Below are 25,359 nucleotides of genomic sequence, written 5' to 3'. Positions count from 1 at the left end.
TGCTACGTTAGTGTGCCAATGGGGCCAAATAGCTTTTATCTTGCGTCCCAAAGCCTCTAGCAAATAAGGTAAGCAGCAACCTTTTAATTAAGGCACCGTGTTGGTTTTACCAGGATCTCTTTGGTTCATCTTTTTGACAACTCCAATAAAATTATGATTGTATGCAATATAAAATTGTGCCTTTTTTTGGGGGGTGGGGGAATGAAATATGAGCATTAGTCTTCGTTAAATCATCTTTAAACCTGCCAGAAACAAAATAAAAATCTTGATGTTATTTAATACTTACTGAAATTTAATTGGTTAACTAAATAAATTTCAAAATAGTTGGATTTATTAGAGTGAACTAAAATAATGATTAAATAAACATTAAGTATTTCAAAAATTCTAAAAATTGAATTCTATCCAAAAAATTTCGTCTTAATGCATATATTAAAATGAAAATAAAATCCATTTTAAAAAAATATTAAAATGTTACATAATATGATCATACATCCACCATGGATGCATTGCATTTTTTCCAATAAAAAAGAAATAAAAACAAATTGGGCCAATTATAAATTGGATCCGTAAGCATGAATAGGCCAACCATGGAAAAAGGTAATCCGATGACCCAGTTGAGGAATTAAATAATGGCTCGAAATCCAAAATACACAAACCCTGAGAGCCATCACTCCGAACACACACATATAAACTGCAGCAACTCTATAGTGAGGCGCTCAAGCCAAACCCTAATATCCCAGTAAGTATCGGCACCTTCATTCTTACTATCTGGAGTTCTTAAGATTTTCCGTAAGTTAGTTGTGCAATTTAAAAATTTGTTTTGGACTTTGGTAATTGTAAAGGTAAGAAGAAGGAAAAGGAAAGATGGCGGTGCGCTTCTAAGTAAGAAAATCGTGAAGAAGAGGGTCAAGAAGTTCAAGAGACCCCAGAGTGACCGCAAAGTCTCCGTTAAGGTAACTTCAAAATATTCTATTTCCATTCATCTTTTACTACCTTTCAAAAGTTCGATCTAAAACATCCTTTTGTGTAGTTTGATTTGAATTTTAGTCGTGCGCAGAGAAGTAAATATTTGACACTGAGTTGTAAGATGTGGAGTCAGTATCATTCGTCTATTTGATCCATTTGTTATGGTGAGATTATTTTCAACGTTTCATTTTGCTAGTGGATGTGATGATTGTTGTTTGATACCCAGTCATACTTTCGGCTCTAGTTGGAGGATGGTGATATCAATTGATAGCTAATCTGGTCCATTCTTATCAAAATTGCGTATTCTTTTTTTTACTACCGTCTGATCCCTATTGCATTTTTTCTCTCAAATTTCTGGTCAATTGATTTAATTGCTGGAGTACCTGCTTTTTCTTACATTTTCAAGCAATCTACCATGAAAAAGAATGATCGACCTGATCCCTGTGTGATGATTATATAAAATAATCTCCATCTTTTGGCTGAGATTGTAGACATTTTCTGCATCAAAAAGACTGAATATTTGTTAAATATATCGGTTATACTAAACTAACTGTGTTTAATTTCAATTAGCTTTACATATTTGATAAGATTTCTCTGTCTTTTGCCCGTGGTATCTGATGTGCAGTTCTTATATATTCATAGCTGGACATTTCGTTTTGAGGGCACATATAAAATTTTGAACAGGTCTTGCGACACAGTTAGCTTTTTCTCACACAAACTTTCTGTTACTAAAACCCTGGTCACATTGATCTGCTTTTTGTAACCCCTTTAGTTTTTTCTATGCTTGCAAATTCTAAGTGAGAAACTTTTTTGACTTATTGTGAATGTGCTGTTACAGACAAACTGACGTAGACCAAAGGGTATTGATTCTCGTGTAAGAAGAAAATTTAAGGGATGCACTTTGATGCCCAACATTGGCTATGATTCAGACAAGAAGACACGACATTATCTCCCAAATGACTTTAAGAAATTTGTTGTGCACAATGTTGGAGAACTTGAAATTTTGATGATGCACGACAGGTAATCTAATACATACTGTGTTTTATGCATCCGTTTAATGTATATACAATTTATGTTTGTGTTCTTATTTCACTTTTTGTTGCTTTTCAGGACATATTGTGCTGAGATTGCCCATGATGTTTCCACAAAGAAGAGAAAAGAGATCGTTGAATGGGCAGCACAGCTTGATGTTGTCGTTACGAACAAGCTTGCCAGGCTGCGCAGCCAAGAAGATGAATGAGCATGTAGTTGTTATATTTAGCATTGATTCATTGTTTGTGTTATTGCAAATTTTGGATCATTTGGTTGTTTTGATGACGATAACTTTCTCAACAGGACTTCATTTGTATTATGTAATTATTACTACAAGTACAATTATGTCTTGAGAAATTTTTAAAGCACTTTCTATGGGTTTATGAGATTAGCTTCCTATCTCTGACGGGGGTATTTTTTTTTTTGGTATTTAGCTTCGAGTACTCGGTTGTTATATTGGGTAAACCCCAAGTCACATTGTATTTTGATGAAATTTTTCTCAAAATTATGATTTTTTATGTTTACAACACTTGATAACTTGCTTAAGGTAACTTTAGATCGGGCATTGGTTTTTGTTTCATTACTAATTGTGATAACGAGGATTTAAATCATAGCAATGATTAGATTTACAACCTGATTATTTCCAATATGATGATAATTAATCAGTACACGAGTTGATATTATGAAGGAGATCTAATCCGTTTTATGCTTGTTTCCTCTGTCTGCTAAACGTTCACCCCACCTTGGGGGACTCATGAAAACCATGGCAGCAACAGCTACAACTGCGACTCCAACAGATGCAATAACTGAACACCAATTGAGCTTTTCTTCATCTTTCGCGATCCAACCCTTCAACTACATGCTCTTCTTACCTTTCAACTCCACAATAGTTCTCTTCAGCTCCAACAAGCCAGACTCCAACTGCGCCATCTTCACTTCCATCTCACTCACCTTCTCCGGCCCTTTCAAGCACTCGATTTCTTTCATCACCGTCTTCAGGTCAAGTAATTCAACACTCCCCCTCTCCAACATCGCCTCCAAGAGCTCGATTTCCTTGCGCAATTCTTGTGTTCCAATGTCCCCGATCTCTTCCTCTTCACCATTATCACTTGCATTCGCCTTTTTTAATGATATACAACATCACCATCACCCCGCTTAACGTTATCAACAGCATTTCCCAACTTCTCAAACTTCTCCATTGTTCCCTCCTTGTCCGAAACTAGTTGACTCAGATTCTCTTGCTGGCCATATAGATCTATTCCTAACTCTTTAAACATCTCTTTCTTCACATTTCTTGGTTTCTTCAATTTCGAACCTGAAATCTTTGATTTCATCATTCATTTTCCCTATTTCGAGCATCGGATTGACAAACTCTTGTTCTAATTTCTTCTCTTTCGAACACTCACATCCTTCAATTTCTTTCACTTCCGTAAATTTCTCCACTTCATCGTCTTCAAACCTTTTTTGGAGAATCGACATTAGAACTTTCCGTTCAAGTTGTTCGATTTCCTGAGTTAACTGGATTTCACGTTGGTTAAATTCTTCAATCCTGCTCTTCAAATGCATTAATTTATCTTTGTTTTCTACACTGAAACAGTTCAATCGAGATACCTCATGCCCTAGGCCCTGGCATTGCTGATTCAGATCTGAAAGATATGTTTCGAACTTCAACACATAACAATCACCGCCTTCGTTGTCCGACGTCCGATAATTGCGCGATGATGGGACATTGATCATCACAGAGCTTCCCATTAGATTGACCAAACAAGATTACTGAAAAGATATCAATTCGCCACCTCTATTTCCAAGATGAAATAAATAAAAAATGAAAATTTGGGCTGATTATGAATTCTTCCTCAGATTGAAACGAAAAATGAAAAGAAAAAAAAAAGAGTTTGGAATGACAAGAAAATAGCTTCAATTTAACGAAAGCTAAAAGGATGCTTTGCCTGCCAAAAAGGCGGGAGATTTTCTCGGCTGAATGCTGATAGTTTTGGGGCGACAGTAGAAATATGTTTTCGCGCCTTAACGCAAAGGAAAGGAAGGCATTATCAAGGAGATCTAAGGGTCAACTATAGTACGTGGGTGATTTTGATTAGCCTAATTTTTTGTACGGTAAATTACAAATTTTGATAACTGAACTTTCATATAATTCTCATTTTACTTATCGTACTTTCAAAACTTTCAATTTTTTCAATTTTTATAGATTGAATTTTTTTGTCACTCCGTCTTTAAACTTCTCATGCCGTTATGACGTGGCTTAAAGAAATAATTTTTTAATCGTTAAAAGTCACGGATGTTATGACAGGTCAAAAAAAATAAAAGGTAAACTATAATTTTGATAATTGAACTTTCATATAATTCCTATTTTTACTCACTCAACTTTATAGATTGAGTTTTTTGGTCACTCTATTGTTAAACTTCTCATTGCCAACGATCATCCACCGCTGCCCTCGTCGCTAAACCCATCTCCGACCAGTGTTGGCTCGCACCACCACCTCCAGCAGCACTAGTGTCGCCTCCCGATCAAAGCCATACCCTTCACTGTTGATGAAAGCTCGTCGTTCATCGTAAAATCATAGGAAATCGTTCGATGACCCGTCGTTGATCTTCGTCCCTGCTAGGCAGTGATTATCACTGCCAGTATCGGTGTGAGCGCAAGGGCACCGCGACTAAAACCCTGGTGGTTGATCGTCAAGACTCTTCATCGTTTGTCGTATAGAAACTGTCGAAGGTTCGTCGAGAAACCAAATCTTCCCATCGATTTTCATAAATTTTTGGCCACTCAGGCCATCCGTTCGCCTAACACTACTGAAGTCTTCTCCTCTTTACAACCAAAACCCAGTCGATTTGCCCTCTCATCGTCGTTGCCTCCGTCGTCGGTCGTTGGGTAAACAGTTCGAATATGTTTTCCAGCCACCCCATGTCCGTTCGTCTCACCCCCGCCAAAAACTCAATCTATAAAGTTGAGTGAGCAAATTAAAAATTTTGAAAGTACGGTGAGTAAGATAGAAATCATATGAAAGTTCAGTTATCAAATTTATAATTTACCCTTATTATTATTATTACGTGAAAATCCAACGTGGCATGTTTAATATTAAAATATTCGACGTTAATGAGTTGTTAGTGATATAACGGTGGAGTGACCAGAAAAGTTCAATCCATAAAGTTGAGTGAGCAAATTGAAAATTTTGACAGTATGGTGAATAAAATAGGAATCGTATGAGAGTTCAGTTATTAAATTTATAATTTACCCTTTTTTGTAAGAAAAAAATACGTTGAAAATTAATTATATTTTATACCGTGTATAACTCAAACAATTACTATTGGGGGTGTTTCACTCCAAAACCGTATTTTCGGGTAGTCAAAGTACCGGGTACCCGATTTTTTAAATAGTGTATTTATTGATCTGTGTTTTGGTCCGTTAAGTTTGAGTATCCGTTAGTTGAGTACTCATAAATTTGGGTTTCTGCATTTTCAACTCATGAATATCTGACTCATATTTTTTATTTTTTTATTCAGTTTATTAAAAAAATCACATATATAACACAAAATTTAAAAGTTTATAATATATAATCAATACATAAAATTAGTGATTTGAAGTTAATTATAAGAATAAAATTTGGATATATATATTAAAATTTGTTTTCAAATAAAATATTAAAAATATTAATACTGATCGTGATTTTTCTTCGAATCTCATATTGACAAATTAATAATCTTTTTTTAAAAAAAGTTAAAACTTAAAAGTACATAATACAAAACTAGAAAGAATTTAGATATTTAAATTTAATTTTTTAAAAAATATTAAAGAATCTAAAATAAAATATATCTAAGATATTTATAATATATTTTCATTTAAGATATTATATATATATATATACACATATCTATTCCTATATAATTGAATGAAAAATAGTATTTTAATATAAATAATAAATGATAATTATTACTGATAATTAATTTTAAAAAAATATTTCTTTAATGAAATTACAAAATTTTATGTTAAAAATATATCTAAGACTTTCCCCCTTTTTCTTCTTTTCATTCCCATTTTCTCTTTTTCCGCTTGGGGGGATATTATAACCTTTACTAAAGTTTGTTTTTAGCACAAAATGCTACAGGTTGGGACGACTAACATTAACTTCTATATTTGTCAGTTTACATATAAGAAACGTTAGTACTAACATTGTATTTAAAAAAGGATTGATTGGATTTTATATTATAGAAAAACACATAATATTTTGTTTTTTTATATTAAATAATTAATTTATTAAAAAAATAAGATGATACTAATTATCATTTGGTTTCAAATAAAATTTCAATCAATTTTCTTTATCAATCGACAAAGAATCTAAGAATATGACATCTCCTCCCACGAATGAATTACAGAATGTAGCATTTTCGCAACAATAAGCGGAAAACGAGGAAGCAAGAATGAACATGGGTGTTTATTTTGAAGGATTGCCTTGCCTTGCCTTGCCTTGACCATGAAGCATGCTCCTTACAGCCAAGCCTTCGCAAGAAAAGAACCAAACCCATCATTTCGACGGCATATATATTAGCCCCCAAAACTCGCAAATCACATGTCCCTGCAATAATCTTTTTTGCATTGCACCTCTCTTATTTTTCAACGGTTATTTTACTTAAAACCATCGGATAAAGAGAGGCAGTGGCCAATGCTCAAATGAAACCCGTCGCTGTTCTGCTTCTGTTCCTTAATTTCTGCATGTATGCCATTGTTTTAGGGATTGGTGGATGGGCAGTCAATAAAGCTATTGATAATGGTTTTATCATCGGTACGTCACCTTTCAAATATTCGCCTATAGTGTATGCCTAAGGCTTCAGTTTAGATGGTTTCTCTATGTGACACCTGCAGGACCTGGCTTCGAGCTTCCGGCGCATTTCTCAACCATTTACTTCCCCATGGGAAATGCTGCCACCGGATTCTTCGTGACATTTTCTATGCTCGCCGGAGTTGTCGGTGTAGCATCCGCAATCGCTGGTATCAACCATATCCGTTCATGGCATGCTGGTAGCTTGCCATCAGCAGCTTCAATTGCTGGCGTTGCTTGGACTCTTACTTTACTCGGCATGGGGTCAGCCTCTTAACTCTGGCATCTATAAACACAAGCTTGGGAATCAAATCTTACTATGTTCCCACTTCCCAAACTAACTTGAAAATTTTCTTTGGCAAATTTGCATGCAAAGAAATTGAGCTCCAAGACAGGAATGCTCGTCTGGTATGAATGGAATTCAGCACCCACCCAATTCTCAACTCGATAAAACTCTTCGACTAGTATAATTAAGTTAACGCCAATTCTCTCTTCTTTTGCAGAGAACAATGGAAGCATTTATAATCATACAGTTACACAGCTTTTCTACATTGCAGCAATTAACGCGGCGGCGCGTGAATTATTGAAGCTGAAAACATGGTTAAAGTGGATAAAAGCTCTGTGATTACTTCATTTTATATCTTTTATTGCCATGAAATTCTCTCTTTCGCATTCGCTTGATTCTTTAGATGTAATTGGTGTGATACAAATGAGTTTTCATTTGGACCTACAAAATTTCTGGTGCAATGACAAGATTCCATCAATCTCCAACCTAAAAAAGACAGTAAAGTAGCATTCTTCACATATCAGCTACGGCTGAGCACTACCTAATTAAAACCGATTTACCAGACTGATCGAAACCAACCATAGTCAATTTAATTCGATTAAGTTTAATGGGTTCCATACTCAAGAACCAAATTTCTCCTAGGAGCAGCACTAATCAAAAGACCTGCCATGCTAACAAATTAGTTTGTCAATGAAAAGTTCAAGAAACAAGTCTTCAATAATGCATTATCCATAGATTATAAAGTAGTATTTTGCACCTATAATTGGTCTTGGAAAGCAAACACATCTATAAATTTTCTGAAACAAAAAGATATTATCAAAATTCACAATATAGACACTGACATAGGAACCATGTTGAAATTACACAAAGAAGCACTAATATACTCTGTTAGGAAACTAGTCCCTGCAACCTGGAAACAAGAAATAGATACAACATGAACCTAGCTAAGAAACTACGCCGCAAATGTGCCAATAAATGATTGTACTCAATGCTAGTAACCAATAACTAGCAACTACCGGCATCCAAAGTATCACTGCCACGAAACTTACGAGTGTTTTTCTAGCTAGGTCTGCCGCACATTATTCTTTAAAGAAAATCATTGAGCCTTGAAATGAAATAGAAGTATAGAAACCAAAACCATTTGTGACTTCGATGAACTGCATGTCTACCGAATCCCCATGAACAGATGGTTCTGCATTAAAAAGAAAACAGTGTATCACACATGATCCAACCAGTATATAATTCGATGCTAGAAACCGGAAGACTGTCACCAATAGACATCCCAATCATTAAATTTGGACTTTCAAATCAGAAATGGAGGTGAGGTGAAAATACAGATGCCCTTAGCAGATGACCATTGATTCAATAGGGAGGCAATTGATCAACACATAGCCTCCAGCATTATGCAAGCAAAACTTTACCAAGTTACGAGGAAATGTGAAGATTGAAGAAAATAAAAATATTAATCAGACAATAGTTACTATACAAAAAAATCAACCAGAGCGATAATTGGACATGCTACCGAGTGATCTCCCATCATTCACCGAGCCTATTTGGTTCGACCAGGATTAACTGGTGATTCGCTCAAAAAAAAAGACGATAAAGTCAAGGTCACTAAAGATAGCAAAAGAAATACCAGATGGTTTACAAACAATAAGTTCAAGATATAGACTTGCAGTTACATAACCCTAGTATTCTCATGCATGCATGCACACAGAAGATTTGAGCTGCCCAGCATATCTTAGTACGCAGTACTTCAAATTAAAAAAATACTTATATTTTAAATCAATATAAAATTAAAAAAATTTACAATGTTCAACATATCCTCTATATATGTGTATATATATTTGAAAACATTTTGTATTCATATTTTTAAATTTAAATATAAAAAATACTTGTATTTTTTTTAAATAAATAACAATTTGTCTCCCGTCTTTTGTTTTGTATGACTCTCTGATCTAATATACAAAGCTACCTCTTTAAAAAAAATATAAATTAGAAAAATGATAATGTGCGACAGTTTTAATATACGATTAAAAAAATTTGTTACCGATTTTGTTATTACTTAAATAACAAAATGGGTAAAAATTACTTGAAAAATTATTATTTATATCGGTTTTGTTATTGTTAGTCACTTTACCGGAAATATTAAAAAATATTGATGTTTTAAGTAGAAATAATAAATTTTAGATAATTTTTTACCGAATTTATTATTTAAATAATAATAAAATCAATAATAATTTTTTAATTATATATTAAGAGTACTGCACTATAGAACTTTGATGAGGTGATGATTGATGATGGGATTTAAAGTCGTAGGGGAGGGTCAGGTGTCCTTTGGCTTTTGGGATTAAGTAATGGTTGATTTCAGACTTCAGTAGGCAAACCATGGATTTGTGATTAAATCTAGAGGCGTAAACGAGATCGAGTATTGCGGAGTTAAATTTGACTTGAAAATTTTGAAATGAAATTCAAAATTTTATAAGCTTAAAATTTTTAAATTCGACTCGAATTCAAAATCCTGAATTGAATATTGTGAGCAACTCGAAAATGTTTGAAATGAAGAAAAAAAATCTTAAACTTAATTCGATTGAAGCCTCAAACTCAAACCTAACCTTAAATACATAAAAATATTAATGTATTTTTTTAAAAAAAATCAACACAAAAATGTTAATATTATTAATATTTGTTTTTAAAAAATAAAATTTTAATATATTATATTTTCGAATTGCTCACGAGTTTTTCGAGTTGAGTATTAAGTAGCTCGTTTCGTCTCGTTAAGTACTCGAGCTCGAGTCCTTTCGTTCCGGGTATCTATCAAGCCTTGACCGAGTCAGATCATGAGTCAATCTCTAGTATCACGCGATCTATCTCGTCTCATTTATAGCCCTAATCAAATCACATGAAAAGGAGGGTTTATATTTTTTATTTTTAAGTTTTTTTTATTAATATAAATAAATATAACATAATATTTATTTAAAATATTTTTTATTATTTGACCATGAGTGTTGATACATTAAAATAAACATCGTACTCAAATCTAATTTTTAAGTATTGAAAAATTAATATCGTTTAATTCATGTAAATTTTAAATTCTATAATGATTTGATTTGAAAAAAATATAAAGGGGCACCACATCATTATATGATGTATATTTTTTATTTTTATAATTATTGAGATCTTAAAAATAAAACTAAAAGATTTTCTTATTATTAGATCAAATCAATTTTTTATTCTTTGATTTTGTTAAGTCAACGGTGACATTAATTTTAATATTAGTTAACGTCTGACGATTCTTGTTTTTTTTATTGATTTTTCTATTTTAGTAAGAATAATTATGTCTTTGTATCATGTTTTTTTTTTCTTTATTTGTCGTTTTGTCATTCTTTTATTACGATAGATCTTCCTTATTATGGACGCTCAAATTGAATTTGGATGCGCGCTTTTATATTCGTGGATAGTTTCTCACGTCGCTCAGCTCTGATTTGTAGTTCTTGATGATCTTTCAACAGTTTAATATCTTTTGTGGTTCGTTTACCGATGTAATCAGATTTGTTCGTATGTATTTTTTGTTCGAGTCTTTTGGTTGGATTTTTAACCTTTTCCATATGGTCCTTATATAATCTAAAGTGACTAGTTTTAATGTTATAAAAAAAATCCAAATTACATATTTAGTTTACGATAATAATTGTAAACCTTATTGTAATTATGAATATTTTCACTTTTTAATACTATTAACGGCATCTATCTAAAAAAAAGCCTTTCTTGTCATTTTACATAACTTTATTACGTAAATTTGAATCTAATTTCGAGAATATAAACATGTTTGCTTAGGTAGGGTATCAACTAGATTGTTTTCAAATTATTATTATTTTTTGGTCTATCAACTAAAAACACATGGTCTTCTTTTATTTATTCATTCATCACATAAACAAAAGAAAATGCACGATATTTAATAAAATCATTAAGTCTGAAGACAAAAACAGCAGCAACAAGAAGAAGAAAAACATGGGATACGCTGGCAAAAGAATATAAAACTAAATTTACATTAAAGAACCTGCCTAATGTCTATTTCTCTCTCGTTGGGACACGTGCATATCTGTAGGCGTTCTCTTTACACTTTCTGTAGTTTCGTATCCTTTTTCCAGGGAGATTTTCTGTCCATGAAGGTTTTGGCTTCTTTCTTCTTTCTCTCAGACTTTAGCTTATGTTGATGCAGATTGCAGTTTCCTTGCTTCGTTTATTTTCATGGGATTGTAGTTCAATTGGTCAAACCAGAGCACAGCTCTGTCAAAGCAAGAGCTGCAGGTTTGAGTCCTGCTGGTCTTAGCAGATTTTGTTAATAGATCAGTCGGCACCGTCATCACGCACAAATCAGTATATTTTTGTTAAATATATTTGAATAAATTGGTGTTTGATTGTTAACTTTTAGATGAATCACGTGATTGACATAGATTCATGAATGTAAGATACTTTTTTATTTATGAGCTGAAGAAGGTCACATGATTGACATGGCAATCTAGCGATGATAAAGACTAATACCCTAAAACCAACTACAAGTGAAGGTTGACATTTGATATATATTGCCACCGTAGATTCGGGCTTAAATATCTTTCAAACATTAAATACTCTCCTCCAATACTGCTGCATGGCCACCAATGGACGCCTTGCACTCTGGTGGCCGACGACCACCATTACCGTGATGCTGTTTCCGTTTCAGATCATTGCAGTAGTAGTAAATTCTGTAACGTTTACGTACCCAACTCAGCTGTTTTTTGCCGCGAGCGTTAAGCCCTTGTATGCCCCAATCCCTTTTAGCAACGAAGTTTCTGTAATAAGCGACGAAAGGAGCCTTGGACCAATCGGTTTTCACTCTCCCGCCTCTCGTCGCCCAATCATCGGCGTCCCACAAGCTGGCGTACACCTTCATCCGCTGCTTATTGGGGTACGGAACTCCGATGGACTCTTCGTTGCTAAACACCCTTATCGGAATGTTATCCATGCCAAGATTCTGAAACAAATGAAAGGTCACTGAAAATTAATGTTTGAGAAAAGACCGATTACTTGGGAACAAGATTCTTACATGATGTTTCGAGGATTCCATACGATAGAATTTGTGTGGAAACGTTTTGTTGGGTCGAACCAGAGGTGGAACCCTTCCTTCCTTCCCCCTTGTCCTTGAGTGAAAACGTTGGTATGAAGAGTGTAAGGAGAGCCGCTTTTGTTACCCAATAACTCGAGATCGATCTCATCGCGAGATGGGCCTTCAGAAGATAGCTTCAAAACATCATTTTCAAAGAGTTGAATCTTCTTGGGTTGGGACCTAAAATTGCTTTCCAAAGATATCAAGGAGAAAGAACGTAAGTAGAAGGTGGTGACGGTGCCGGCAGAGTTACCAGCAATGAGCTTCATGTTCACGTTGAAGCTTCCGAAGAAATAGTCTCTCTTGGACTTGAAGCCAGAGCCCCGGAAGTTTTGTCCATGCTAAGCGTTAGAAGATTGTCTCGAGTGAGTATTCGAGCATGGCGGCCGCCCCATGTTATCTGCACATCTTGACGGAAATTATTGGCAAAAGCAGCAGCAATGAGAGAAAGCAAAAGCATTGATGAAACTCTCAAGTTTCCCATCTTCCAAGTAAGGAAAGAGTTATGTTGTAGTTGAAACCATGGGGAAGGCTATGATATATATAGGAAGGTAATGACCTGATCACAGGTTGTTTGATACATCACAATTTGAACACATGAATCTTTGCTGCTTCCATTTATATTGTGAAACCGGAGGCAAAGACTAGAAACAACACTATCCAGTAGATGGAGTCTAAGAGAGCGCTTGGTTAATAAAAAAATTATTACTAAATGTAATAATTTTCTCATAATTCTGTTTATATGTTTAATTCGTTATCATTCTCACTGGATGAGGAAAGATTATTACCAACAATAGTATTTTTATATAGTTCATGAATGTCATTCTCACTAAATAATTCTTTAGGTATTTAATTTTATTATTTGAATAAAATTAGTTTTAAGATAATAATTTTTTCTTACCTTCGTGTCAAATAAATCAAAACGTTGGTGAATCAGAGCATCCATCCAACCATAACAACTTTACAAAATGCAAAAGCTAGTGGGGAATTGCTTGGACGGAAATAAATGAGATGATTAATTTTCTTGATATTACAAAGGCTAAACTACACCAAGGTCACTAATGTTTGAGTAGGTTTTCGTTTTCCCCACTAAGGTTTCAAAAGTAATAAATTAGTCACTAGCGTTATCGATTTGTAACAAAATGGTCACTCCACCATTATCTATATCACGTGAAACCGTTCATAAAAAAGGTTAATATTTAGTTTTACCTCTAAACTATTGCTACAACATAAAATAGGTCCTTAAACAACGATTTTATATCTAATTTATTCCAAAAGTTTTCTAATCTCTACTTTTTTAAACACCCACCACCACAACTATATTCTAACCACTTTCCTTACGAAACGAAAATCATGCTTAAACAAATTCTCGTTTGTCTTTAAAATTCTAACCATTTGACTTACCAAATGAAAACCATCCCAAAAAACATTATATTTACATTAAAATTAATTGAATATGTGACTTTAAACACTCATGTATTTGTCTTTCATGAAATAATTCTATTTATCTATGCAATATGGTTTTCGTTTTGTAAAGAAGGTGGTTCGAATATAGTTGTGGTGGTGGGGTGTTTGAAAAAAAAACTATAAATTAAAAAGTTTTTAGGATAAATTAGATATAAAATCATTGTTTAAGAACTTATTTGAAGTTTTAGCAATAGTTTAAGGGTAAAACTAAATATTAAACTTTTTATAAATGTTTCTACATCATCAATTTAACAGAGAAAATGGTAGAGTGACTATTTTTGTACAAATAGATAACGTTAGTGATTAATTTTTTATAAATCGATAATGTAATGACTAATTTGTTACTTTTGAAAATTCAGTGAGGAAAAAATATTACTCAAACATTAGTGACCATTGGTGTAGTTTACCCTAGTTTATTAATGACCGGGTGATAAGGTTTCCAATGATAGAAAACATACCAAAAACGTCTACGAAACGGAATGATTAAATTCAGATGAAGTCTCCTCGGAACAAATTATCATCCAAATTCATGAACCAATAGAGAAAAAGTATTAAAGGAAAACAAAGAACTGAAAAGAAGAAAGAAGCCACAATAAAATCATAAACCTTGGAACCGAATATTTAAAGAGAGAGAAAGAATAAATATTAAGATTCGGAATCGTTCGACGATGGAAAAAGTGTAAATTGCCCCAAGCAGCTTGCCTGGATTTGGCAGACGGGTTATCGAACCAGAAGGTCCACAGCAGATGAGGCTGCTCCACTATGTAACGTCGTCTCTTCCTCTTCAATCCCCACCTCATCCTCTTTCAGGCTAGGATCGGGGTTCTTATTCGATTTCAGATTTTCCGTCTCCATTTTTTTCTTCTCTTTCTTTTACTTAATATAAAAAATATTTAAACTATATATTTTTCTTATTTAAATGACTAAATTATTTTCAGTTAATACAAATTGAAACGTTACACTTTTAAGTGTATAAATATTTTCCGCCGTTAGATTATGCAATTAAATGATATTTTGAAAATTTATATTATTTGAAAGTTAAAATTTTCATAATTATATAACATATATCATTTAACGACTAAATTTAATGTTTACACCTAAAAATATAATGTTAAAAACTTAAATTAATAAAAAAAAAACTAACACCTAAACGGAATATTATTTAACTTTGTGTTAAACTTCTTTTAACCTTCACTTCGCCTGTTTTGCATTCCTTGGCTTTCTTTCGGAAGATTCTTAAATCAGCTTAATTTTCTGATTACCTAATGGATCTTACAAAATTACTTTAGTCAGAACACATCGACTTTTTCTATTTAGTTAGCAGCAATTTACCAACTAAAAAGGGCCAAAAAAAGCACTACCTTGAATGTTAATAATTTCACCTTTGGCAGAAAATATAGAAATTCAACAAAAAGTTCCGATGGCAAAATATCCGTGAAAACAGAACCCATAGCTTTTCTTCCAAATTACCGATCATACAGAAAATCAAAGAGTAATAGCAAAGAGTAGCCACATTCCCCCCCCCCCCCCCCCCCACAAAAAAAAGGAACAGTAGCTGCTCACGAAAATAGAATCTTTAGCTCTAATATATATGTCTAAATAGTGTCTGCTTTAGTTAATTCAGTTTCCTACTACGTATTGACTATACATTTTTTCCGTTTTTTCTTACTATTATTACAAGGGAGCAGTAACAAAGAGGGCTGCACCAATTGAAACTACTATTTTTTTATGACAGAATTTCCCCATCTTCACCATCTTCATTCAGAAATGCGTCCTCATCTTCCGAATACTCAGCCTTGATGAACAAACCCAACTGTTGCAGTGGATTCCCAAGAATTCCTTCATATGATGCTCCACTCACCTTTTCAGAATCTTTCTTAAGATCATGCGATTGATTATTAGAAAGGGAGCATCCACTTAGCATCTCAAGTTCTTTCAAAATCTCCAAGTTCTGTTCAATCTCAGCTGTTTTCTCCATCTGGAAAACCAGGCAAGTAAATAGTTGCACTAGCTGATGCTCTGTTTCACATTTTGTACAATAGTATTACAATGGTCTAGAGTCTATAATCCACACGCACACGTGGACAAAAAGAAAAAAGATAAAACCTCTTGCAATGCAATTCGAGCAGCTTCTCTTTCTCTTTCTCGTTGCTTTTTCAGCTCGACCTCTGCCTTCATTTTTGCTGCTGCTTCAGCAGATACTATTTGAGCTTCGATTTTTTCCTTTTCTGTGAAGATACAAGAATCATGTATAAGGTCTGGGCACACTAATGCCCTGCAACTACTCATCCACCTTAACACTACTAAGGAATAGGTCACTGTGCGCTGAAAGAACTAATGTTCCAAGTCACTTGCAACATGCATGTATCAATAATATCACAGATTACAAAAAAAAATATAGACACGTATACAAGTCTATAAATCAAATCATTTCATTTCTCTGATTCAAAGATAACCCTCAGATATAAAGACAAAAAAACCCGAACACCAAAGACGGAAAAAGAGAGATTGTACAATATGATATCAAAAATAATTATAGCATAAGTAGGCAGATATTGCATCATATAAGATTAAACCGGGAGACAATCAAGAATACAAGCCGATTCACAGATTAAAGGATTTCTAAACCTATAATTGGCAAGTAAAAAAATCCAGTAAAAAAGTAATTTTAAATCCGTATAATCTCTAAAGAACACCAATAAAGAGTTTCAGTTTCGTCCTTTTAATTCCATTTAAGGAGAGAATTAGAAGTTTTTTTTAGCAGAAAAAATAAAAAAGGGGGGAAATCAAAAGGATAAAAATGATCAACATTAAACACTACAAAAAAGGGCAAATTACGCATTTAGTACCTAAACTATCAATTTTAATCCGTTGTAATAACTAAACTTTCAATATTTTCAAAGACATACCTAAAGTTCAGTTTTTGTTTCATTTTAGTACATGTTCAAAATTTAATTTTAAGTTTTGGAAAAATTGAAAGTTTAGGTACTAAAATGGATCAAAACTGATAGTTTAGGTACTAAACACATTAAGTTTTTAACAACAAGATACTAAAATGAAATGAAAACTAAACGCTAAGTCTGATTTTGAAAAAAATGAAAGTTTAGGTACTAAAACGGACTGAAATTGATAGTTTAGGTATTAAATGCACAGTTTGCCAAAAAAAATAGTAAAGAACTACAACAAAGAAGCTTCAAAGATCACCTTCACGCTGCCTTCTTTCCAATCTTTCCTTTTCCTGCAGCAGCTTCACTGGATCAGTTTTATCACACTGTTTAACAAGACATCACATATTATCACTAAGAAGACAACATGCAAGCAAAATTCCCGACACTCAAAATACACCCTTCAAGAAACTTACATGATCAAGTAGTGCCCTCTGCTGAGCTTTCAAAATAGTGTCTGCAAAACGAGTTTTCAGCATTGCAGCACGGAGAGCCTTCTTTGGTGACAACCTCACATCAAAAATAGAAGTTGACAATCCTACATCAAATGATCAAAAAACAAAGGAAGTTTAAGCTTACCGCACAAGAGATCTAACAACAACCAGAAACCAAAACCATTATATAAAGCAAGAAAGGAAAAAGTCCAATAGTTAACATGAACAAATAAACTGACCTTCACCAGAAGCAGCATCTGTTGGAGTTGCAAGTAGAGAACTGTTACATACATTCTCATCATCCAAAGCACTTACATCCCCTTAACATTTTAAAAATAATTACATTGCTCAGATCAAGAATCAAGAGGGAAATCACAAAAATACAATCAAAATATTTCCTCACCATTTGAATCTTGATCAGACTTGCTCATTTGTGAAGTCAATGTGCTTTTTCCCTGGGAATCCTAGTTATTTAGTAGAAAATTTTAGTAACACATTTGATGGCCAATCATAAGAACAAACAGAATATATTGCTGTAAAAGCAGTACTATATACCAATTCAGAGACATCAGCGCTGCACACTAGATCTCCACCCAATGATCTTTCTGAGGTCATACGAACAAAAAATAAGTTATGTCCTAACACTACAAAACAGATGTAGCACCCAGAAACAATCAAAACTAACCGATAGAAGATGCATGAAATGAATCATTTGGAAGGCTACATTGACACTTGATGCTGCCACAAAAACTGCATCTGGAGGCACCTGGGCTCACTGGTGGCTTCGCATTGATAGGCCCACGAGAAAATCCACCACTACCAATAGCAGTGCCTATGAGACAATTGCAAATTAGCTCCTATAAAGAGCCATGAAGCAGAAATTGCATTCTTCCATGTCATACCTTTTTGTAAGCTTTTTCCTGCCAATTTGCTCACACAGTTCTGTGCCGGTTTAGGAAGCTCAACCTATTAACAACCCAAGAAACTCAGAATCCAAAGTAATGCAAGCTTCTATGGTAACAAACAAAAAATGAGCAAGACATTACTTCAAAGCCAAAACTAAGATGCTGAGTGCCGAAAACAAAATACTAGAATGACTATAACTCTGATTTGCTTTACAATTGTCAATTCCAAGATTGTTCTTTACTAATATATTGAATTTACACCAATTCAGTAATCCTAAAACGCATAAGCATGATTGTTTACAAATATTATAGACAATTATCACCTCAGCTGCTCTCGCATTTGGAGGCACCTTTGCAACCTTCTCTTCAGATGCCTTTGACTTCTTGGGAAGAGAACTATTTCGGGATAGCAGTGTTTTAGGACAACTCTGTCTTGATTCATTAACATCTTTCAGTCGCATGCTCATAATTTTCCCTTTCCCGGTCTTCAAATTTTCTTCATTACATTTCTCCTCCAAAGATTTCCATCTAGCCTCAAAAAAATCTTTCATTTCTTCAGCCATTTTATGAACATTATTAGATGGGGGATTATACAGCATGGCATTAGCAAACGTTAGTCTGATATCAGCCACAAATTCATCAGTGCCAATATAAATATTCTTTGCTAGCTTGGACTTGATTGTACCCAAATCCATTGGGTTCTTTATTATGGAAAAATAATCAGGAATCCCCAATGCCTTGGGATCCACTGGTTTATTGAAAACCCAACCAGCTGGATGTTTCATCATTGCTTTCAGTAGGGCAGAACACTGCTGAGTCATGCAACGATCCATCTTCCACCTCTTTTCTGGTGGACCACCCACACTCATCCCTTCTGGTCGACGCTTGAGAGCACTTGAAGTATCCTTAGAATTTCCAGCGGAAGATGTCTTTTTTCCATCACAAGAACTACTCAGTTGCTGGTCCCACTCATAAGATTGCGTTGCTGGAGTTGCTTCTACCTTTCGAGAAGGGAACTTGATCTTCAATTTCAGCTTTGGAAAAGCACTCTCAGCAGCAATCATTCTGTAAAGCTGAAACCTTCAAATCTAACACTGTGAAAACGTAGAAAGCAGAATAAACCTATAAAATTGAGGCAGCTACACACTATAAGTAAAGAATGAAAGAAATTCAAGAAATAAAATACATTAGGCACAACTTCTATTAGCAGGCAGAACAAATATCAAAAGAATCAGACAACATGATCAAACAGAATGCTTATCACCAATTCATCATAAAAATGGTAGCACAGCAAGAACAATATTACAGACCAAGAAACAAACAAAGTGTCGATCCGCCCCCCCCCCCAAATAAGGTTACGAGCCGTGCTATTTATTGCTTTTTACTGATAAGCTAGAAAAAAAATCTTAGATATACCACGTTGACCAACAAATACCAAATCTTCGCAAATCAAAACAAACACTATTTGAGATAAAGGCTGAAAATAGTCGTTTCTGGATCAGGCATAAACAAAACCCTGAAAAAAAGTTGGATCCAATTGAAACAGACAATTCAGTAACGAAAACGCAAAATTGTACACAAATACCTCAGGAAAATGGAAATTAAGATTACAAATGAATACAATTTAAACTAAGAGCATCGCTAAAGTAACTATAATGAACTAATCAGAAACTCGCGACAAAAACCTAGGGCATAATCATTCATTCCGGACCTCAATTCACCAAATCAAAGAAACTAGAATACTCAAAACCATGCATATGATGAAACTTAAGATAGAGCTTTGTGAAGCATACCAGAAATCAAGCCAAACAAGCGCCGGAAAATCTTCAACCAATTGCTTTATCAACAGATCGATTCAAAGGCGAGGGATCTAATAGAGAGTTTAAAAAAGGGGGAAAGAAATAAAAGGAATATAGAACAAAGCGAGACGAGAAGATAGAGTGAGAAGAATTTGCTAGGGTTTTATCTCCACACTGCTACTCATACTCCTCTCGATGTTGCGAGAGGTGAAAATCTAAGTTAGGGTTTTATTATCTCTTGTTTTTTGTCTGTAGCCTGTACTGTACGTTCGCTTTTACAAATTGAATTACTATAACGCAAAGGTCCAAAGTCGGTGTTTGATTAAATGACTAGCTTCTCCTAGGCTAGAGTATCGTTTTGATTACTGTTGATGGTTAAGGATGTAATTTCATGATTGCTAATATTATTTTCCAGATTAAAATGGGGTTGGGACGAATATTAACAGCATGTGGTTACGTATTGTTCACTCTTGATTATAGAGTTTACGCGGTAGCTCTCACAAATACGAGTTGTCTTTATTATAAGAACTCTCTGTGGTGCTATAATTTAGTATTTACTTCTAAAATTTTAATATCTACTTTTTAAAATTTTAAAATTCAAATTTAATTGTTAATTTATTTAGATTTCTTACATAAATTTGTTGATATAATAATTTGAAGTGAGAAAAAAATGTTGTAATGGATCTTAAAGTAACAAAATAATTTTAATGAAATTAATAATAGAACTTGAATTTTAAAATCCAAAAGAGGAGGGCTAATATTCTAAATGCATGAATATTATAAGAACTTGGAAGTATTTGTAACCCATTATATGATATAAATGTGTGTGCTAATATGTGTCAATAGTAGGATAGACATGGGATTCAGACTTGTAAGTTTCAATTTAATTCAACCTTATATTTAGAATTAAGTGTAATGATAGACTTCTTTCTATATAACACCCTAAACTCAATTTGTGTCTACTAAGTTAAAGTGTCAACATTTAGACCCAATAACAACCCAAATATCCATAATATGAAAAAAAAAAATTAATTTAAAACTTCCCAAAAATCATTTTCATTATTTTAAACACAAAATATTTAATAGCTAAAATAGTTAGTATATATACAAACTACGGAACTCCGACTCTTTTTGATCTACAAAATATGTAACATTCTTAAAACAAGTCCAGAGTATAAATCTGAGTTCTATTATGGGCAATGTGTACTTATATATGTGTTTGGTTGGCTCTAGTATCGGATTCTATCCCAAAAATTGAGTTAGGTTTCAAGCAGTTGAAATTTACTTAAATTAAAATTGAATGATGTGATATATAAGAATATAATAGTTTGTTTTGATTTGATCAACTACAAATTCAATCCAACTTATATTCAATCCTAATCACAAATTAACCAGATATCAACTTAACTAAAACAATACTAAAGAAATTTATTTTTTTTTAAATAACAATTCATATTATTACAAAGATGTTTTTATCTTCCAATCATCTTATATCTACCTTTTCATCAATGTTAATTTTGAACTTCTAATTTAGTGTCAATAATTAATCTAGTATCATTTTAATTAAGAGATTTTTTTATTAATTCAAGGATGATTAAAAGTGATAGTATATGTTTTAGAGACTATTAACCATTAGACAATGACATTCACATACTCTGCAATCTTTGGTGCTCTAATCTATAACCTCCAATGATAACAATTATTTATTTAACCACTAAGGTAGTTTAGTTCGTACAATTAAAAGAATATTAAAATATAATTTTCTTGAACTATAATATATATTAACTTATTCTTTCTTTAATTTAACATAACACTCAAATAAAATTACTATCTAATAATTAAACATGAATTAATTGATTTATGTTTTGCACCTACAATGAGTCATTGAATACTTTTTATAATATGTTATTATATTTTTCTGTAAAAGGTTTTATTTGATACTATGAGTGATATTTAATTTAATAAGGGTGTTTAGTACTGTTATCTAAACAAATTTTTAATTGAAAAAATTATTTTAATCGTAAAATCAACGTCAAAGGTTAAAAATTGGAAAACTAATGTCGTGAAAAACGTTAATTTTAAACTAACTTCAAAAACTATGTTTTGTAGCTTTTTTATTTCTAACTTTACGTTTGGAATCCAATGTATATCTCTATCCTTACTTATACATAGGCTCCACTCATTTCTCATGGGAAATAACTTTGAAATTCAGTTTCCTTTATTAATTATGTTTTCATTTTATTTCAATAATTTAATACTAACATCCTTAAAATAATTTATTACTTAATAATTTATTCTAAATTATTTAAAAGTAAATAAAATCTATGATTTATATATTAAAATATTAATAATGAGTTATTATAAAATATAATTTTATCATAATAATAATTTAATTTAATTTTTTATTTTTTTATTATAGTTTAAATTGATATATTTCATATATAATAATATTTTTAAAATTTTATTTGTAATATATATCATTTTATTTTATTTTTATTTTTGAATGGTTAAAAAGGATGGACGTACTATATAAATTATTTTATTTTAAATTTTAAATAAATAATCATGATTAAATTGAATTAATTAAAATAATATTTTAAAATGTAAATGTTAAAAAATATTGATAATATATATTTTAATAAAATATTTCATAAGAAAAATATTATCAATGAATTATCTTAAATTTTTTTATACTTTTATTACAGTTTAAGTTAATATATTTTATATATCATAATATTAATAAGTGTAAATATACTTTAAATGACATATTTTTAATTTATAACATAATATCTAATATATATTTTTTATCTTTTTAAAATCAATTTTTATTTTACAATTAAATTTTAAACTATACTTTTGAGGAACTATTTTTAAAAAAAATTCTATAACATTTTTAAAAGTCAATTTTCAAAAATAAAATCAAACTGACCCTCAAATACAAAATCTCTCATAAAATTTGTGTTACCATTATATATATATATATATATCAACTTAATTAGAGAGAAACAATTCGAAGTTTTATTTGGTTGAAATTTACATAAATTATTTACAATCTCAAAATAATTATTTGTTATTATTTTATAAGTATATTTTAACATAATATGTATATATATTAAAAATATAATATAATATTTAAATTATTTGTAATCCACTATCCTTAAATCAGAGATATTTATACTTAAAATATTCAGATTTACATTATCAAAAATATTATAACAACAATGTTTATCAAAATAATGCCAACAACATGCTATATTTGTATTCACATGAGATGTAGGTGATTTTTTATTGTGTGATTATGGTATCACCTTTTTTCCCGCCTAAGACGGGTAACTACCATCATAAATGCTCCCGATGGACGAGTATTTTTAACAAGGGAAGATATTTTGAAAAGAGAAAACGATTTTATGATTCCAAAAACCCAGTCAATCTAAGAATTAAATCTCGAACTTGACTCAAATCCCTTCCTTTAAGGGTCCTTCCATTGCCGGTACAAACCGAAAACGCCATCTCCCCAGAAGTTCTCCTCTCCGTTATCACATGCGGCGGCACCATTTCCCCTCTCTTATCTTCTTCTTCGAAATCATCGGCTTCGTTGCCGTAATAAAAATCAATATTACGATGTCGACGACGCGAAATATTAACAGGAAGCGAACTGGCGGTCATCTTCTTCTCGGACTTCTTGCAGTAGTTAAATGAAAGACGGTCATTTTTAGATGACCCGCAGTACCAGTAATCAGCCTTCTCGTCATAATGGTTGCCGAGGTCGGAAAATATAACCTCAGACTCTTGGAATTCTTCTTCTTTAGCCATGAAAGATTGAGATCAGATATAGATTGTAGTAATCTGGAAACGTATACAGTATAAGAAGAAGGGAATTAATTTATATATAGGAGATAATCTAAATCGTACTTAGCTCAACATCTATTTTGTTCTTTTTTTAAAGAATGGTGTTTGAGAAATGATGTCGTCATCTAAACAGTGTCTACATTCATTAGCTAATGAAATTATCATACTATTTTTAAGGGTAACTTACACTATTCAACAACTAACTTTACTCTATCTTTTACTTTATTCATTCTAATTTCTAATATTTTTAATTTACTCACTGAATTTTTGAATTGTTCTTGTTTTGATCATTCTAAATTATTTTATTATTATTATTTTTATATGACATGATATTTTTAATTTTTTAATATAAAATTAATTAAAAATATAAAATAAAAACATAAGGTGATCGAAATCACAGTCGGTCGCCGTATATGGTGGTATTTCGATATCAAATTTCATGGGTCGCTTCGCCTCAACACCATGATTCTTAATTCGACTTCCATTTTGTCAAAAACTTGCTCCAACGTCCACAAATCGGTGAACAAATGTGAGGAAGTCGAAATGTTTCAGTCGGGATTAAAAGGTTTTGGGACATTTTTTTTGGTGAAACAACCATCAGATTTGGAATCAACGGGTTGAGACAAACCGACTCATGAAATTCAAGACCGAACGATCATCATCTACAACGGTTGACTATGGTAGTCCTAACGTTTAGCCATATTTTGTTTAATTTTATATTTAGAATTGTTTTTACATTAAGTAGTAATAAAAAATGCAACATCATCAAAAATAATAATAAAATAATTTAAAGTGATCAAACACATAAATAATTCGAAAGTTTAGTAAGTTAATTAAAAAATTAAAAATACAATAAATAAAATAAGATATAATAATATTCAATGAATAATGGTATATTTTATCCATTGTTTAAAGAGTAAACTACATCATTTAGTACTCGACTTTAATTTAATTGTTCGATTTGTTTTGTTTCTCTCAATTGAGTACACGTGTCTAGTTTCTGTTACATAACGATATCCAGACCAAATAATATTAATTTCGTAATGGCGAGATCCAATACATATGCTCTTGCAAAACTCAGGTATTAAACAGTATTTTAATTAAAATAAAAATTATTTTAAATTATTTATTGGTGTATTAAGTTGTGAAACAGAAATTAAATTTAGGTACTTAAATAAAACTGAAACATCAAATATTAAATTGAACATTAAAATTATATATCAAATTAAATATTAATCATTATATTTAATATAAAAGTACTCCATATAAATAATATAACTTAATAGGACACGGACTTGGCCTAATAATTAATTTGAAGTTAGATATAAATTCGTTCTTTTCTATAAAAAAAAGTTAGATATAAATGTAACCTTAAAACTATTTCAAGTGATTTGATTAAGAGATTTGTTATTATTTTTTTAAAGTCTTAGATTCAAATATCGTATATTCTAAAGATATTGATATTCATTATTAACTGATTGAGAGCCAAATATATATTACCTTCTAAATTTATAAAAGAAATATATGTATACATCAAATATTTATTTGTTGCTTTCATCTATAAAATGTAAGTAAATTTCCTATTGTAACCCTACAGAAAATATGGTGTCATCTTCTTGACTATGCATTTAAATTGGTAAGAAAAGTACTCTTCTACTGTAATTGTGTCAGCATAATCTCCTATAGAGAAAAATCTTA

General features: G+C 32.0%; 5 protein-coding genes and 1 pseudogene across 6 annotated transcripts; 2 read left to right on the top strand and 4 right to left on the bottom strand.

Annotated features, from left to right (window-relative positions):
• The first annotated feature begins 587 nt into the window (after positions 1-587).
• LOC120195016 lies at positions 588-2,363 on the top strand (annotated as a pseudogene).
• A 4,294-nt stretch (positions 2,364-6,657) lies between these two features.
• Positions 6,658-7,110, top strand: LOC120195015 (membrane protein PM19L-like). Its single transcript, XM_039197162.1, has 2 exons — positions 6,658-6,797; positions 6,878-7,110. The coding sequence occupies exons 1-2, from the start codon at positions 6,686-6,688 to the stop codon at positions 7,108-7,110; spliced, it is 345 nt and encodes a 114-aa protein (XP_039053093.1). The 5' UTR covers positions 6,658-6,685.
• Positions 7,111-11,625: 4,515 nt separating this feature from the next.
• On the bottom strand, positions 11,626-12,146 carry LOC120194924 (xyloglucan endotransglucosylase/hydrolase protein 15-like). The gene has a single exon (XM_039197093.1). It carries the CDS (start codon positions 12,119-12,121, stop codon positions 11,741-11,743), a length of 381 nt encoding a protein of 126 aa, XP_039053024.1. The 5' UTR covers positions 12,122-12,146; the 3' UTR covers positions 11,626-11,740.
• A 52-nt stretch (positions 12,147-12,198) lies between these two features.
• LOC120195014 (probable xyloglucan endotransglucosylase/hydrolase protein 16) lies at positions 12,199-12,531 on the bottom strand. Its single transcript, XM_039197161.1, has one exon. The coding sequence runs from the start codon at positions 12,529-12,531 to the stop codon at positions 12,199-12,201; it is 333 nt and encodes a 110-aa protein (XP_039053092.1).
• A 2,847-nt stretch (positions 12,532-15,378) lies between these two features.
• On the bottom strand, positions 15,379-20,046 carry LOC120195132 (transcription factor GTE12-like). Of its 2 annotated transcripts, none has more exons than XM_039197235.1 (11): positions 19,807-20,046; positions 18,337-19,107; positions 18,011-18,074; positions 17,794-17,940; positions 17,664-17,713; positions 17,512-17,572; positions 17,348-17,428; positions 17,091-17,212; positions 16,934-17,000; positions 15,836-15,957; positions 15,379-15,707 (listed from the first exon to the last, which is right to left on the bottom strand). In XM_039197235.1, exons 2-11 carry the CDS (start codon positions 19,075-19,077, stop codon positions 15,456-15,458), a joined length of 1,707 nt encoding a protein of 568 aa, XP_039053166.1. In that variant the 5' UTR covers positions 19,078-19,107; positions 19,807-20,046; the 3' UTR covers positions 15,379-15,455. The 2 variants fall into 2 exon arrangements, with proteins under 2 accessions (XP_039053166.1, XP_039053167.1); XM_039197236.1 differs by having other exon boundaries at positions 18,337-19,093.
• Positions 20,047-23,217: 3,171 nt separating this feature from the next.
• On the bottom strand, positions 23,218-23,625 carry LOC120195013. The gene has a single exon (XM_039197160.1). It carries the CDS (start codon positions 23,623-23,625, stop codon positions 23,218-23,220), a length of 408 nt encoding a protein of 135 aa, XP_039053091.1.
• Positions 23,626-25,359: the final 1,734 nt, after the last annotated feature.

This window comes from Hibiscus syriacus, unplaced genomic scaffold, assembly GCF_006381635.1.
Source record: "Hibiscus syriacus cultivar Baekdansim isolate YM2019G1 unplaced genomic scaffold, ASM638163v2 tig00117005_pilon, whole genome shotgun sequence".
In the NCBI taxonomy this organism is placed as follows: Eukaryota; Viridiplantae; Streptophyta; class Magnoliopsida; order Malvales; family Malvaceae; genus Hibiscus; species Hibiscus syriacus.
This window is presented reverse-complemented; position numbering and strand designations above follow the sequence as displayed.